General features: G+C 45.0%; 1 protein-coding gene across 1 annotated transcript in view; it reads right to left on the bottom strand.

Moving 5' to 3' along the window:
* Positions 1-16483, bottom strand: part of rnaset2l (ribonuclease T2, like) — a 79792-nt gene that overhangs the window by 20791 nt on the left and 42518 nt on the right. The window contains exons 6-7 of the mRNA XM_034168228.1: positions 9778-9891; positions 181-229 (exon numbers count right to left, since the gene is read on the bottom strand). Of these exons, the coding sequence (XP_034024119.1) occupies positions 181-229; positions 9778-9891 (163 nt within the window). The remainder of the gene's footprint in view (positions 1-180; positions 230-9777; positions 9892-16483) is intronic.

Below are 16483 nucleotides of genomic sequence, written 5' to 3'. Positions count from 1 at the left end.
CCAATGATGAGAAGCCTGCATGGAGGTAAAATGATCAAATCTGCATATTTCGGAAGGCAAATTCTGAATTGTTTATAAAGACCTTTACTCTTCTGTGGAAAACCCAAAAGTGGTGGGAATGTTTCCAGCGGTGCATAAACACATTTTAAGTGTGCGCATGCAGGAGGAGTGAGTCATTACCTCGTAGGGCCGTTCACAGGATGGAGTGATGCCGGCAGCATCCAGCATTCTGTAGGAAACTGTAAGTTAGCCTCGTGCCATTAGTAAAAGAGGCCATATTGCACATCTTGCCAGCTACCTTATATAGATCACCAGGAGTCTTAAAAGCAAATGTTATACTTTACTGGCAAAATATCCTGGAGTGTAAACGCTGAAGCTTCCTGTGCTTAAAAAAAAAAAAAAATCCAGTGTACACAGCCTGTTGCTTTAAAGCAGGGGTTTTCAAAGTGTGAGAGAGTGAACACACATACACACGATTTCAACATCTTCATGTGTTTCTTTTTATTCTTTTACACATCTTAAACACATTTTTAAAGTATTTGTGTGTTTTGAAGGGACTGTCTAAGCATTTACACAATTCACAGCCTTTGTAAACATTTTAAACACATTTTTAAAGAACTTTCTATTCTTTCACACATTTTACACCCTTTGTAAACATTTTAAATGTGTTTTTAAAGAACTTTCTAGTCTTCTATTTTTACCTTTTGTCATATTTTAAGCATAATTTTTTTTAAACATTTAAACACCTCTGTGTTTTTAAATGTCTTTGGCATAACTAACACATTTTAATATAAATAATATTCATTCAAGCAGGGATGGGTATTGATTAGATTTTATTGTTATCGATGCCGCTTATCGATCCGATTGCTTACTGATTCCTTTATCAATACCTCCTGTGAATTTTCTGTGTACTAAAAGTAGGCTTTACAGTAAATAAATATGATATTGGTCACTGGATCCTTGATCTCTGGACATAAATATAAACAAAATATGTAGTTTTTCTCTAAAACATTTCCTTTCAGACATTAATGGAATGACTGTCACTCCATACCTCTGAGCTGAGCGCTGCACATCAATGTAAGTCATTCAAGAACACAGGACGTCTCATTTTGGGAGGAAAAAACATTTTAGTCTGTTGTACAACCCATGGCAAAAATTATGGAATCACCAGCCTCAGAGGATGTTCATTCAGTTGTTTAATTTTGTAGAAAAAAAGCAGATCACAGACATGACACAAAACTAAAGTCATTTCAAATGGCAACTTTCTGGCTTTAAGAAACACTATAAGAAATCAAGAAAAAAAAATGTGGCAGTCAGTAACGGTTACTTTTTTAGACCAAGCAGAGGGAAAAAATTATGGACTCACTCAATTCTGAGGAATAAATTATGGAATCACCCTGTAAATTTTCATCCCCAAAACTAACACCTGCATCAAATCAGATCTGCTCGTTAGTCTGCATCTAAAAAGGAGTGATCACACCTTGGAGAGCTGTTGCACCAAGTGGACTGACATGAATCATGGCTCCAACACGAGAGATGTCAATTGAAACAAAGGAGAGGATTATCAAACTCTTAAAAGAGGGTAAATCATCACGCAATGTTGCAAAAGATGCTGGTTGTTCACAGTCAGCTGTGTCTAAACACTGGACCAAATACAAACAACATGGGAAGGTTGTTAAAGGCAAACATACCGGTAGACCAAGGAAGACATCAAAGTGTCAAGACAGAAAACAAAGCAATATGTCTCAAAAATCGAAAATGCACAACAAAACAAATGAGGAACGAATGGGAGGAAACTGGAGTCAACGTCTGTGACCGAACTGTAAGAAAGCGCCTAAAGGAAATGGGATTTACATACAGAAAAGCTAAATGGAAGCCATCATTAACACCTAAACAGAAAAAAACAAGGTTACAGTGGGCTAAGGAAAAGCAATCGTGGACTGTGGATGACTGGTTGAAAGTCATATTCAGTGATGAATCTCAAATCTGCATTGGGCAAGGTGATGATGCTGGAACTTTTGTTTGGTGCCGTTCCAATGAGATTTATAAAGATGACTGCCTGAAGAGAACATGTAAATTTCCACAGTCATTGATGATATGGGGCTGCATGTCAGGTAAAGGCACTGGGGAGATGGCTGTCATTACATCATCAATAAATGCACAAGTTTACGTTGATATTTTGGACACTTTTCTTATCCCATCAATTGAAAGGATGTTTGGGGATGATGAAATCATTTTTCAAGATGATAATGCATCTTGCCATAGAACAAAAACTGTGAAAACATTCCTTGTAAAAAGACACATAGGGTCAATGTCATGGCCTGCAAATAGTCCGGATCTTAATCCAATTGAAAATCTTTGCTGGAAGTTGAAGAAAATGGTCCATGACAAGGCTCCAACTTGCAAAGCTGATCTGGCAACAGCAATCAGAGAAAGTTGGTGCCAGATTGATGAAGAGTACTGTTTGTCACTCATTAAGTCCATGCCTCAGAGACTGCAAGCTGTTATAAAAGCCAGAGGTGGTGCAACAAAATACTAGTGATGGGTTGGAGCGTTCTTTTATTTTTCATGATTCCATAATTTTTTCCTAAGAATTGTGTTGGGAAAGTGTAGTGACACGGACCCACAACAGGGGGCGTAAATGAACGGACAATGGAAGGAGTCAAATTATAACACTTTACTGTTGTGAATGACACAACCAAACACAGCAGATTCAGAATGTGCAACAGTCAATTAATAAAGGTGTCGTGTGGGCAGGCTTGACGATAGGAGACGCCCGTCTGGAAACGAACCGGAACCACATGATTTCCACCACCACCGAACCTGAGGAATACTGAAGCTGCCAAGTCCCAGAGTCCCCAGGTGGCCACCTTCCCGGCGTGTCGGATCTGGTACTGCTGGCAGAAAGCAAAAGACAGTCAAAGGGTGGGTGTGTGAACACCCAGTAACAATCCTGGTGGGAATTCCACCTCCACCTCTCACTCAACACTTTGCAGCGGTCCCTCAGAAGAAAAAGAGCGCCGTCTTGCACAACCTCCACTAAACGGACCGGTACTCCTGCAAACACTCACAATAACAGATTTACAAATATCACAAAAGGCTGAGGATATTACTTCCAGATGAAGATGATATCTCGGCAGTTTGGTGGAGGCGTCTTCCTGCTTTTATACCAGATGTGATGATTAGTGACAGCTGTCACGGATGATGGGTGACAGCTGTCACCACGGCTTGTTCCTGAGGCGGCAGCGCCCTCTCGTGCCTGAAGCCCGCACTTCAGGCAGGGCGCCCTCTGGTGGTGGGCCAGCAGTACCTCCTCTTCTGGCGGCCCACACAACAGGACCCCCCCCTCAACGGGCGCCTCCTGGCGCCCGACCAGGCTTGTCCGGGTGGCGACGATAGAAATCGGCCAGGAGGGCCGGGTCCAGGATGAAGCTCCTCTTCACCCAGGAGCGTTCTTCGGGTCCATACCCCTCCCAGTCCACCAAATACTGAAAGCCCCGGCCCATTCGACGGACGTCCAAGAGCCAGCGAACTGTCCAAGCCGGCTCCCCGTCGATAATACGGGCAGGAGGCGGCGCTGGACCGGGTGCACAGAGGGCGAGGTGTGATGCGGTTTTATCCTGGAGACATGAAAGACCGGATGGATCCGCAGTGAGGCCGGGAGTTGGAGCCTCACTGCGGTAGGACTGAGGACCTTGAGGATGGGGAAGGGTCCAATGAATCGGTCTTTTAGTTTGGGGGACTCGACCTGGAGTGGAATGTCCTTGGTGGAAAGCCACACCTCCTGCCCGGGCTGGTATGTGGGGGCCGGGGACTGTCGACGGTCTGCATGGGCTTTAGCCCTCGTCCGGGCCCTCAACAAGGCCGAACGGGCGGTGCGCCACACCCGACGGCATCTCCGCAGGTGGGCCTGGGCCGAGGGCACACCGACCTCTCCCTCCACCAAAGGAAACAAAGGGGGTTGGTACCCCAGACACACCTCGAACGGGGAGAGGCCGGTGGCAGAGGACACCTGGCTGTTATGAGCGTACTCGATCCAGGCCAGATGTTCACTCCAAGCCGTCGGGTGTGTGGAGGTCGTGCACCTGAGGGCCTGCTCCAACTCCTGGTTGGCCCGTTCCACCTGTCCGTTAGTCTGCGGGTGATACCCAGATGAGAGGCTTACAGTGGCCCCCAGTTCCCGGCAGAAACTTCTCCACACCTGCGAGGAGAACTGGGGACCGCGATCCGAAACGATGTCTGTTGGTATCCCATGCAGCCGGACGACATGGTGGACAAGGAGATCCGCCGTCTCCTGGGCCGACGGGAGCTTCGGGAGGGCCACGAAGTGGGCCGCCTTGGAGAAACGGTCCACTATCGTGAGTATGGTGGTGTGTCCCCGGGACGGCGGGAGGCCCGTGACAAAATCCAGACTGATGTGGGACCAGGGGCAGTGAGGCACAGGAAGTGGCTGTAGAAGTCCCTGTGCCTTCTGGTGGTCCGCCTTGCCCCTGGCGCAGGTGGTGCAGGCCTGGATGTAAGCCCGGACATCAGTCTCCAGGGACGCCCACCAGAAGCGCTGCCGGACCACTGCCACGGTCCTATGCACCCCTGGGTGGCAGGAGAGCTTGGACCCATGACAGAAGTCCAGAACGGCAGCTCTGGCTTCTGGTGGGACGTATAGTCTGTTCTTCGGCCCTGTTCCGGGATCCGGGCTCCGTGCCAGGGCCTCCTGGACGGTCTTCTCCATGTCCCAGGTCAGAGCAGCCACGATAGTGGACTCCGGGAGAATGGGTTCCGGTGGATCCGACAGCTCGGTCTTGACTTCCTGTTCATGCACCCGGGACAGGGCATCCAATCTTTGGTTTTTGGTCCCGGGGCGGTAGCTGATCCGGAAGTCAAAACGGCCGAAAAACAGTGACCAGCGGGCTTGCCTGGGGTTCAGTCGCTTGGCGGTCCTGATATACTCCAGGTTCCGGTGGTCAGTGAAAACCGTGAAAGGCACTGACGCTCCCCCCAGCAGGTGTCTCCACTCCTCAAGAGCCTCTTTCACCGCAAGGAGCTCTCGATTGCCCACGTCATAGTTCCGCTCTGCTGGGGTCAACCTGCGGGAAAAATAGGCACACGGGTGAAGAACCTTATCGGTTTCTCCGCTCTGGGATAACACGGCTCCTATCCCTGAGTCAGAGGCGTCCACTTCAACCACAAACTGGCGACCAGGATCGGGCTGCACCAAGACCGGTGCAGTCGAGAACCGGCGTTTCAACTCCCTAAACGCGGCTTCGCACCGATCCGACCAGGTGAAGGGAACTTTTGGTGAGGTCAGGGCCGTCAGGGGGCTAACTACCTGACTATACCCCTTAATGAACCTCCTGTAGAAATTTGCGAAGCCGAGGAACTGTTGCAGCTTCCTACGGCTTGTAGGTTGGGGCCAGTCTCTCACCGCTGCGACCTTGGCCGGATCCGGGGCAACGGAGTTGGAGGAGATGATAAACCCCAGGAAGGACAAAGAAGTGCGGTGAAACTCACACTTCTCGCCCTTCACAAACAACCGGTTCTCCAACAACCGCTGCAGGACCTGACGTACATGCCGTACATGGGTCTCAGGGTCCGGAGAAAAGATGAGTATATCATCCAGATATACGAAGACGAATCGGTGCAGGAAGTCCCGCAAGACGTCATTAACCAAAGCTTGGAACGTCGCGGGGGCGTTAGTGAGGCCGAACGGCATGACCAGGTACTCAAAATGACCTAACGGGGTGTTAAATGCCGTCTTCCATTCGTCTCCCTTCCGGATCCGAACTAGGTGGTATGCGTTCCTAAGATCCAACTTTGTGAAGATTTTGGCTCCATGCAGGGGGGTGAACACTGAATCCAACAAAGGCAACGGGTATCGGTTGCGAACCGTGATCTCGTTCAGCCCCCGATAATCAATGCATGGACGAAGACCGCCATCTTTTTTGCCCACAAAAAGGAAACCTGCTCCCATCGGAGAGGTGGAGTTACGGATCAGCCCGGCAGCTAAGGAGTCCCGGATGTAGGTCTCCATTGATTCGCGCTCAGGTCGGGAGAGGTTGTACAGCCTGCTGGACGGGAACTCCACGCCTGGCAACAAATCCATGGCACAATCATATGGACGGTGCGGGGGAAGAGTGAGTGCCCGATCCTTGCTAAAAATGTCAGCAAGATCGTGGTACTCAACCGGCACCGCCGACAGATTGGGGGGAACTTGGACCTGCTCCTTAGCCTGGGAACCGGGAGGAACCGAGGATCCCAAACACATCCGATGGCAGGTTTCGCTCCACTGTACCACCACCCCGGACGGCCAATCAATCCAGGGATTGTGTTTCATCATCCAGGGGAACCCCAGAATCACACGGGAGGTAGAAGGAGTCACAGAAAACTCAATCTCCTCCCTATGATTCCCTGACACTACCAGAGTTACTGGTGGTGTCTTGTGTGTGATTAAAGGGAGTACGGTGCCATCTAGTGCTCGCACCTGCAATGGTGTAGGTAGCGCCACCAGAGGGAGCCCTACCTCCCTGGCCCATCTGCTGTCTAACAGATTCCCTTCTGACCCTGTGTCTACCAGTGCTGGGGCCTGAAGGGTTAAATCCCCACTAAGGATTGTAACTGGGAGTCGTGCGGTAATATGTGTGTGTCCCACATGAATTTCTTGGCCCACCCTAAGCCCAGTCTCTAGGGGCGGGCGTTGGTGTTTAACCGTTCAGGGCAATTGCTCAACTGATGCTCCATTGAGCCACAAACAAAACACGCCCCGCGTGGAAACCTCCTCTGTCTATTAGGTGGTCTAAATGTGGCCCTGCTCGTGTCCATAGCTTCGTCAGCAGGGGGAGCTGTCGCCCCACGGGACGTAGAGGCCAGGGAGCGTGGGAAGGGCGGACCTTTCTCGGACCCGGAAGGAAGAGGGACGGCGCGCGCCCGGCCACGTCCTTCGTCTCATTGCCGACGGCGTTCCTCCAACCGATTGTCTAACCGTATAACGAGATCAATAAGCCCATCTAATTCCCGCGGTTCATCCTTGGCCACTAGGTGCTCCTTTAGGACTGACGACAGTCCGTTTACAAAGGCGGCGTGGAGCGCAGCGTTATTCCAGCCGGACCTCGCAGCTGCGATGCGGAAGTCGACTGCATAAGCAGCTGCGCTTCGGCGCCCCTGTCTCATCGACAGCAGCACTGTTGAAGCGGTCTCTCCCCTGTTAGGGTGATCAAACACAGTTCTGAACTCCCTCACAAACCCAGTGTATGTGTGAAGGAGCCGTGAATTTTGCTCCCAAAGCGCCGTAGCCCAAGCGCGTGCCTCTCCCCGAAGCAGAGTAATCACATAAGCTATTTTGCTTGCGTCTGACGCGTACATGACGGGACGTTGTGCGAAGACGAGCGAACACTGCATAAGAAAGTCCGCGCACGTCTCCACACAACCTCCGTATGGCTCAGGAGGGCTTATGTATGCTTCAGGGGATGGTGGGAGGGGTTGTTGAACCACCACTGGAACATTAATATCTAGCACAGGATCGACAGGAGGAGGAGCTGCAGCAGCGCCCTGAGCGCTCGCCGCCACTTGCGCGGAGAGAGCCTCCACCCTGCGGTTCAGGAGGATGTTTTGCTCGGCTATTTGATCCATTCGAGCCATAAAGGCGGTGAGAATATGCTGTAGCTCACCAATCACGGCTCCTGCAGATGCCTGCGCTCCCTGCTCTCCCATTGGTTGTTCAACAGCCTGGTGACGCCCCTCGGAGTCCATGACGCTGGCCGAGATATCCTGTTGGGAAAGTGTAGTGACACGGACCCACAACAGGGGGCGTAAATGAACGGACAATGGAAGGAGTCAAATTATAACACTTTACTGTTGTGAATGACACAACCAAACACAGCAGATTCAGAATGTGCAACAGTCAATTAATAAAGGTGTCGTGTGGGCAGGCTCGACGATAGGAGACGCCCGTCTGGAAACGAACCGGAACCACACGATTTCCACCACCACCGAACCCGAGGAATACTGGAGCCGCCAAGTCCCGGAGTCCCCAGGTGGCCACCTTCCCGGCGTGTCGGATCTGGTACTGCTGGCAGAAAGCAAAAGACAGTCAAAGGGTGGGTGTGTGAACACCCAGTAACAATCCTGGTGGGAATTCCACCTCCACCTCTCACTCAACACTTTGCAGCGGTCCCTCGGAAGAAAAAGAGCGCCGTCTTGCACAGCCTCCACTAAACGGACCGGTACTCCTGCAAACACTCACAATAACAGATTTACAAATATCACAAAAGGCTGAGGATATTACTTCCAGATGAAGATGATATCTCGGCAGTTTGGTGGAGGTGTCTTCCTGCTTTTATACCAGATGTGATGATTAGTGACACAGATGATGGGTGACAGCTGTCACCACGGCTTGTTCCTGAGGCGGCAGCGCCCTCTCGTGCCTGAAGCCCGCACTTCAGGCAGGGCGCCCTCTGGTGGTGGGCCAGCAGTACCTCCTCTTCTGGCGGCCCACACAACAAATTGAGTGATTCCATAATTTTTTCCCTCTACTTGGTCTAAAAAAGTAACCGTTACTGACTGCCACAATTTTTTTTCCTGATTTCTTATAGTGTTTCTTAAAGCCAGAAAGTTGCCATTTGAAATGACTTTAGTTTTGTGTCATGTCTGTGATCTGCTTTTTTTCTACAAAATTAAACAACTGAATAAACATCCTCCGAGGCCGGTGAGTCCATAATTTTTGCCAGGGGTTGTAGTTTGTTGTCTGTGTTACAACGTTTGGAAACAGGCGTCATTTGATTTAAAACGGTCATTCGCTTTGAAGTTATTAACTCCGTCTGGACTCTCACTTGACTCGGCAGAGAGCGGCGCAGCGTTTGGAGTTGTGCGAACGGAACGATTCTCGTTTCTTGTCTGCAACAAGACAAGAGTCCCAGTTAGTGACTTTAATCTGAACCAAAGTGACTCATGATTGACTTTTTTAAATGTCTTTGAGAGGGGTTAAGGTTAAGAGGGGTTAAGGTTTTTTTTTTCTTGTTTGAAATACCACCATCTAGTGGACTCGGGAAAATGCTTCATGAGGCTTCATTTTGCCATCATTTGCAGCCTGGATGTCCCTAGAATAGCAATGTGATATTTTTTTTCTGAGACATCAATGTCCACTGATGCTGGGGAAAAAACACCATTTTATAATGACATCCATAGTAATTTAAATATGTTAATTTAACTGGTATATTCCTGGGAGGCATGGTGGCTTAGTGGTTAGCACGGTTGTATCACAGCAAGAAGATCCTGGTATCACTTCCCACCTGTATATATTGCAGTATATCTATGCTTATACCATATTTAGTTAAAAACTGTGCTTTTAAAACCACATAGGATTTTGAATCAGACAAACAAACCTATAGTCCTGTAGAATGAAAAGAATCCTGAAAGAATTATAAATTCTGAACATTTATAGTCAAGCCTATGGGATTATCAATGATCACAATCCTACAATGATGAAACATTTTGAAAGCATAGGACCTTTTGATAAGATTTTATTACAAGTAATTATTTATACATCTCATATATCTCCAACTCAAGAAGGGTTTTTTTGGACATTGGATTCAAAAAAGGTTATTGCATCCTATTGGACTGGTTGCAAACCCAAGTAGAACAACAATTCCTTTTGAAATTGTGTATAATTGTTTGACTGTTCAAAAACAACAGGTGTTTGTTTTTTCACCTCATATGATTTGTCCTATAGATAGTAGTTGTACTTTTAAGAATTCCAAGAATGAGTGAAATAATGTGTGAACTAACTTGTGTATATCGAAATGTGCTCGCAGTTTGAGGCAGATCTGGAAGTATCGCAGTGGAGAGTTGAAACCCTCCACACATGCTGCACAGACACCATGTTTCTGCCACTCTTCATTCCTGTTCCAAACACACACACACACACACACACAACAATTTTCCTGTTTTTTTCTGTTGTGTGAGATAAAACATTTGCTAGCAAACTAATACTGGATTCCTTTAATAAGTAGGACATCTCGAGCAGTGGTAGACACTTGTAGGCAGGGGTGCCGAAAAGGGGAGAATAAGGAGAAGGATTCTAGGGTCCCATGATTGTCAGGGGTCCAGAAAGGCCCCTAATACAATTATAAATACTGATAAAATAATATGGGGGGTGGCCCAGTAAGATTTCTTTTCACGGGCCCCTGGTGGTGCGCCTGCTTGTAAGCATGTTCTGATCTGATTCTGAATTCTCTCTCTCTCAGATACTATGTGCCCCAAATGTAATTTGGTCTTCCTTAGCTCATGTCTAACCTGTCCATCAAGTTTCACTAAAAAATGACTGAGATGGTGTTTAGTTTTTCAAGCAGGCCAAATCCTTACCTCCTTCACTGGAGTAATTACTACGTCACATATTTCTGTTTTGGCTTAGTGATGACTGATAACTGGTAGTCCTCAGGTAGTTTTTGTGGAATGTTTCCACAGTGTACTAGGATCATTCATTGGTCTTGGAATGGGTTGTCATGCTTTTTTGTCCTCTAGAATTGACTATTGCAACATATTACAAGGACTGCCTTCTTCCATCCGCGAAACATAGCGAAGATTCGTCCCATCCTGTCTATGGCTGATGCTGAGACTGTGATACATGTATTTATCTCTTCTAGATTGGACTACTGCAATGCTTTATTTTCTGGTCTGCTGCAGTCCAGCATTAGGGGTCTTCAGTTAGTGTAGAATGCTGCTGCCAGCTTTTGACACAAAGTAGAAAGTTTTACCACATTACACCCATTCTGGCGTCCCTTCATTGGCTTCCGGTTTCTGCCAGATTGGATTTTAAAGTCCTGTTGCTGGTCTATAAAACTGTTCATGGACTGGCTCCTTCCTACCTGGTGGACTTGGTCAAGCCCTATGTACTGGCACAGCCCTTGCATTCACAAGGCGCAGGAATTCTGTGTGTTCCAAGCGTGAATAAAAAGTCTGTGGGGTATACAGCCTTCTCTTACCGTGGCCCTGCTCTCTGGAATGATACCTGCAGCTATAAGCAGGGGTCCACATAACTGGTACTCATTGTGCTTGTGTGTGCTAAACATCATTGATGCACAGCAGAAGGAAACATTTTCCCACAATGCTTTCCTCTTATGAACCACTTTCCTTGTGTTTTCTGTTGTGCATCATTTACCATCATTTATCATGCACCATGAGTACCAGTTATGCACATGCCCGGCTATAAGGCAGTCCAACACGGTGGAGACTTTTAATCAAGATTGAAGATCCACTTTTTTAGACTGTCTTATTGTTAATTTATTATGTTTTTATGTTTGCTTTGTAATTTCTTTTTATTCTACTATGTTTTACCTTTTTTATTGTGCCCGCTTTGATTTTAATTCACTTTGTGCTGCTATGAATCGTGTGTTGTGTGAAGCGCCTTGAGGCAACTCTGTCGTGAGATGGCGCTATAGAAATTAATAAAATTGAAAAATTGAATTGATATTATTTTCTGGTTTTCCATATAAAAATGAGTAAAGGCAGCAGGTCATACAACGTTTTCATTTACTTCACTAGTGTTATGGAAAATTTGTGAAATAAAGTAAGAAGCTGAGTTCAATTTAAGTTTTTAAAACTACAATTCTGTTTTCTCGGCTGTCTACAATCTGTGATGGAATATAATGTAATTTTGAAACAAATCTTAATGTTTTAACTTACTTTTTAAATATAATTTTAAATGAATTTTCTGTTTTGTTTCAGTTTTAAAAGCTATGATATTTACATGGTTTGGTGTTTTATTGTCTTCTTATTTGTATTTTATTTTTACTTTAAATGTTTCATTTGAAAGGTAAAGAAGGCTCATGGACTTGCTTCCAGAACAGCTCGGTACCTGTTCAAGATCACCTGTATTCATTCTTCATGTACATCTGGAGTGGCGTTAGGAAGGGCATCGAGTATAAAACTTGTGCCAAATCAAAATGTGGATTTAAAGTGATTCTGCTGTGGTCAAAGAAGCCAAAATACACTTTTTGTGATAATTAAATATGTTGCAAAGGCTGCTAGTCAAAGTAATTTGTGTAACTTGGAATAGTACATCTTCTTGCATTATTTCTTATTAAATTTAAATTTTATTTAATTTAATTATTAAATTTTTGTCTCTCTCTACACACACACACACACACACACACACACACACACACACACACACACACACACACACACACACACACACACATTTTGAGTACGTATTTCATACCAGAAATGGAAGCTGGAACTGCTCTTCAGAAATGATGGCCACTGCTCATTTAGCTCTTCCTCAATCTCCTGAAAAATAGTAACATCATCCTGGTTCAGTGCCAGCACGTGTGCGTGTGTGTGTTGTTTAAATTTGTCTGTCCCATAGTGAATCCTCTCTCCTGTAATCTTGACTGTGATTCACCTGGACGTCAGACTGAAACATGGGCCAGCAGTTGCAACACTTCATCACATTCAGAGGCCTGCAGACACAAACACTGTAAAGTCAGAGGATCCTACTGCACAGTTTTTAATTCCCTAGAGTCTCCTGTGCTTGTGTTATGATCAGCCCGTAGGCACATCATGTTCTGTCTTAAAACATATTTTGATTGTGTTTCACTGTAATTCGGGTGGGTTATATGCAGAAGACAAATTTCAGAATATGTGGTGCCAGTTCCTCCTTTTTTCTGCTTGGCACTAAAATCACAAACTTGTAACAGAATATGGTGTGCTGTGCAAACGTACAGGGCTAATCCACGGAGCGCTTTTCTACTGGGATCGCCCACCATCCAAAAAAGTGCCAATAAACTGGATGAAATGGCTGTAGGCTTGCTTCTAGACCAGTTGGCTTATAAAGTGCAGACCTGGCAACCTGCCCAGGGTCAGAGGCATATCTGCTGAACTATGAGGCAACAAGCTGGCTGATAAAGTGCAGACCTGGAAATCCACTCAGGGTCGGTAAAGGTAACAAGGCGTCTGCACCGCTAGAGAGGCTAGGAGCTGTGCCTTCAGCCAGACATGATTGAGCTTTCTTTGAATACCACGTTTAAAAAAAAGTTTAAACATGATGGAAGCAATTAAGACTATGAATACCCAAAAGTTACCATGTATTTTCAATGATTTTGAGAATCCAGATCCAATTTTTGAACATTTGACAAACTGCATCCCGATTTTAAATCTGGTGCTGATGATGGTCGTCGTTAGGGTTCTGGTCCAGTTAAGTGGTTTTTGGGGGACTCCTGTTAGGTATTCCTATGTCTTTTAGATCTGTTCACCTGTCCTTCCTGTCTTGTCTCCTGTCCTTTAGTTCTGCATTGCTGTCATTTTGTCGTGGTTAGGCCTCAACCTTAGTTTATGTTGTAGTTCCTGGTCTTGCATTTTTCACTCACCCTCTAGTCTCATCTGCCTTTCACTTACCCTCCAGTCTTGTCTCTCCTCTGATGTTTGCTTCTGGGTTTTATTCCTATATTGTCTTAAGTCTCAATAGTGTCTGTCTTGTGTCACTGTCTTGTGTCACTAACCCTAACCCTAACCCTTGTGTCTGCCCTCCATGTCATATTCATGTATGTTCTGTTTCTCTGCTGCCCCCTGGTGTCTTAATTTAATCATCACTAGGGATGGGTATTGATAAGATTTTATCGATATTGATGCCATTAACGATTCTGCTTATCGATCCGATTCCTTATCGATACCTCGTGAATTTTGTTTTAAAAGTAGGCTTTACAGATTTTCTATGTATTTCATTGAGTCTTAAAGTAAATAAATATGAAATTGGTCACTGTATCCTTGATCTCTGGACATAAATAAAAATAAACAAAACGGTGTTTCACTTTGAAGTTATTAATTCAGACTGGATTCTATCATTCTAACTTGACTCGGCAGAGAACTGCGCAACGTTTGGAGCTGTGTGAACAGAACGGAGGACAATTCTCGTTTCTTTCTCGCAACAAGACAGGAGTCCCAGTTAGTAACTTTAATCCGCACAAAAGTGACTCAAGATTGACATATTCAGGGATGAAAGTGGTAAAAAACAAAAAAAGCTGAAACCCAAAATTACCCCCCAACACCACGTGCATGAAAATGTTTGAATTCTAGAAGCTCTGAAATGCAATCTGGGACTATTCGAGACGATAAACTGGAGTGAGTGCACCATCCATTTTGGTGAGAAAAAAAAAAAAAACTTTCCTTATTCAAATTCATTCCAGTAGTATTCTGGCCTTACCAGGATGCAGCAGTTTTCTAGCTTGGCAGATAGTTCTGGAGGAAATCACTGAAGAAATTAACACATTGAAAATATGGTTTGACCAAAACAAACTGTCATTAAAATTGATAGAGTTTTCTATATATTGTCAATATTATTATCAAATATTAATGTCTTTGTCTTTACTTTGATGCCTTTACTTTGATGAACTGCCTTTCATCTTGTTTTGATTCTGTTCTGTTTTCCATATACATATATGCATGTGTAAGAGTTCATGCACCATTATTCTTCTAAATAATCACTCATTGTTAAAACAGTAATACAAACTGAACTGTTGAAGTAACATTTGTTCTTTTGCTTAATGAATACGCAGATTGTTTTGCTAAAGCTATGTTTTTGTCGAGCACAGATTAATATTTCGGCCTTGAGCAGAGAATAACACAGCCTATACACTAGTTCGAGGCTGGCGCTGTAATGTTTCAATTACTATCTGTCTGAGTAAGACTGCAGGGCGCCTTCCAGGTGCGAAGTGATACAAAATGAATTGACTGAAGAAACACAGCTGTGCCTTGTATATTGTTCTGTAATATGTGTGTGTGTTAATAAATTCAGAAGTGGGCGGGCCCTTCAGAGCTGACTGACGGACAGTGACGAGGGGTCACGCTGGCTCTCCCTGATCAGGAAATGAAATTCAGTCTCTGTCGTGATCATTCTTTGTGTTTAGTTAACCGAGTTGCTTTTTACAGATTTCAACTCTGACAAAACTTAAATAAAACAGGGATGAAATGGAGGTGTAAGAGTCACTAGGTGTTCACAGGAAACATTTATTTCTGTATAAGGGTTTTCAATCACGTGACCGATTTGCTGTAGGACAGGTGTCGTCTCCATTCTGGATTACAAAGAGGCTGGTGCGTGATAGAAAAATGGAGAGATTGCACGGTTATTACGATGCTTTAAATCCTCAAGATAAAGCCATTTATCGAGATAGATGTGTAGCAGTTGGTTCAGTGGATCCGTATCTTGTACAAGATAGTGCCACGGTGCCGTGAGGCTTCTTCACACCAACGTTGAAACTTCTGCAATTGTTCGCCAAATGCACGTAGCGTAACATTTTGTGACAGCGGCCACCGCGTCATAATCCAGAATGGCCACGGGACACAAAACGACGTGACCGATACGTCACATGAAAACCCTCTATGTATTTATTTATTTATGTATGTTCATTGTTAGTTGCTTTTATATTTTCTGTTGTGTTTCTATTCAGGTTATTTTTGTCTCTTTCTCTAAAATTGTATATAATAAGTATATATTGTATATAATAATCATTAGATTATTAATATATAAACAAAAATAAATTTAAGAAACGTTACAATTTGAAAACAAATGCACCCGAACGTGATGACGGCTGCAACTGCTTAATACTAACTTTTAACATTGAAAATGCCATAGACATGCTAACGCGTTAGCATCGCTCCCGTTTTTAAGTTATAAAATACATCTATCAGCTGCTTCAGAAGACCATAACAGGTCGGTTTAACATAGAAAAGGTAAATAATACTCACAGACGTATCCTCCTTAGGGTTTTAGCGGGGCAAAATTAAGCGAAGAAAGAAATAAACGAAGCAATAGATCGAAGCATTGCTTCAATCTGCGAACCACTGCTTCGACTGGCTCAAGGTTCAAAGCAAAGCTGCGCTGCAGAAAAGTTGATTACAGACCCGCTGCAGGGTCTGTAATCAATGTAGAGAAATTATCGTTTTCCTGACAAACACCCCCAAAACAACGGCCACTTTGAAGGACCGATATGTCGGTGGATCAAATCATTTCTTAACGATACCCGAAAGGAACCGTTCTCGATACCCATCCCTAATCATCACATTCCTTCATTTTGGCTCCCAGCTGTGATTCATTTATTCGGCAGACAAACAGTATTTAGTCTCATCCAAGGAGTATTTGTGCTGAATTTTGTGCTTGTGTCATCATTTGCAGGATTGCTTCAGTTATCTGCTGCACTCGTCCTTCCCTCAGTGTCTTCCCCATATTCATACACAGGTTCCTACATCCTCTTGACACAGTAGTATGAGGCGTCATGATGATGAATTTGTATGTATTTACCACAGGCCATGGATCGTCCAGTTGTGATAATTCTGAGGAATCACGCATTCAGTCCAGTTGTGCAGAGACTGAAGCAGACACAAACAAAAGCAAACAGCAGTGAAGTATTACAGTTCCAAAACATTTTGCACACATTTTAGGATTTTAATACACTGCCAGAGCAGAGGTCTCCTCACAGGCCTGAATTATTAACAGAAG

The sequence above is a fragment of the Thalassophryne amazonica genome, chromosome 4 (genome assembly GCF_902500255.1).
Source record: "Thalassophryne amazonica chromosome 4, fThaAma1.1, whole genome shotgun sequence".
Lineage (NCBI taxonomy): Eukaryota > Metazoa > Chordata > Actinopteri > Batrachoidiformes > Batrachoididae > Thalassophryne > Thalassophryne amazonica.
Note: the sequence above shows the minus strand (reverse complement) of the source record. Positions and strands in the feature narration are given on the sequence as shown.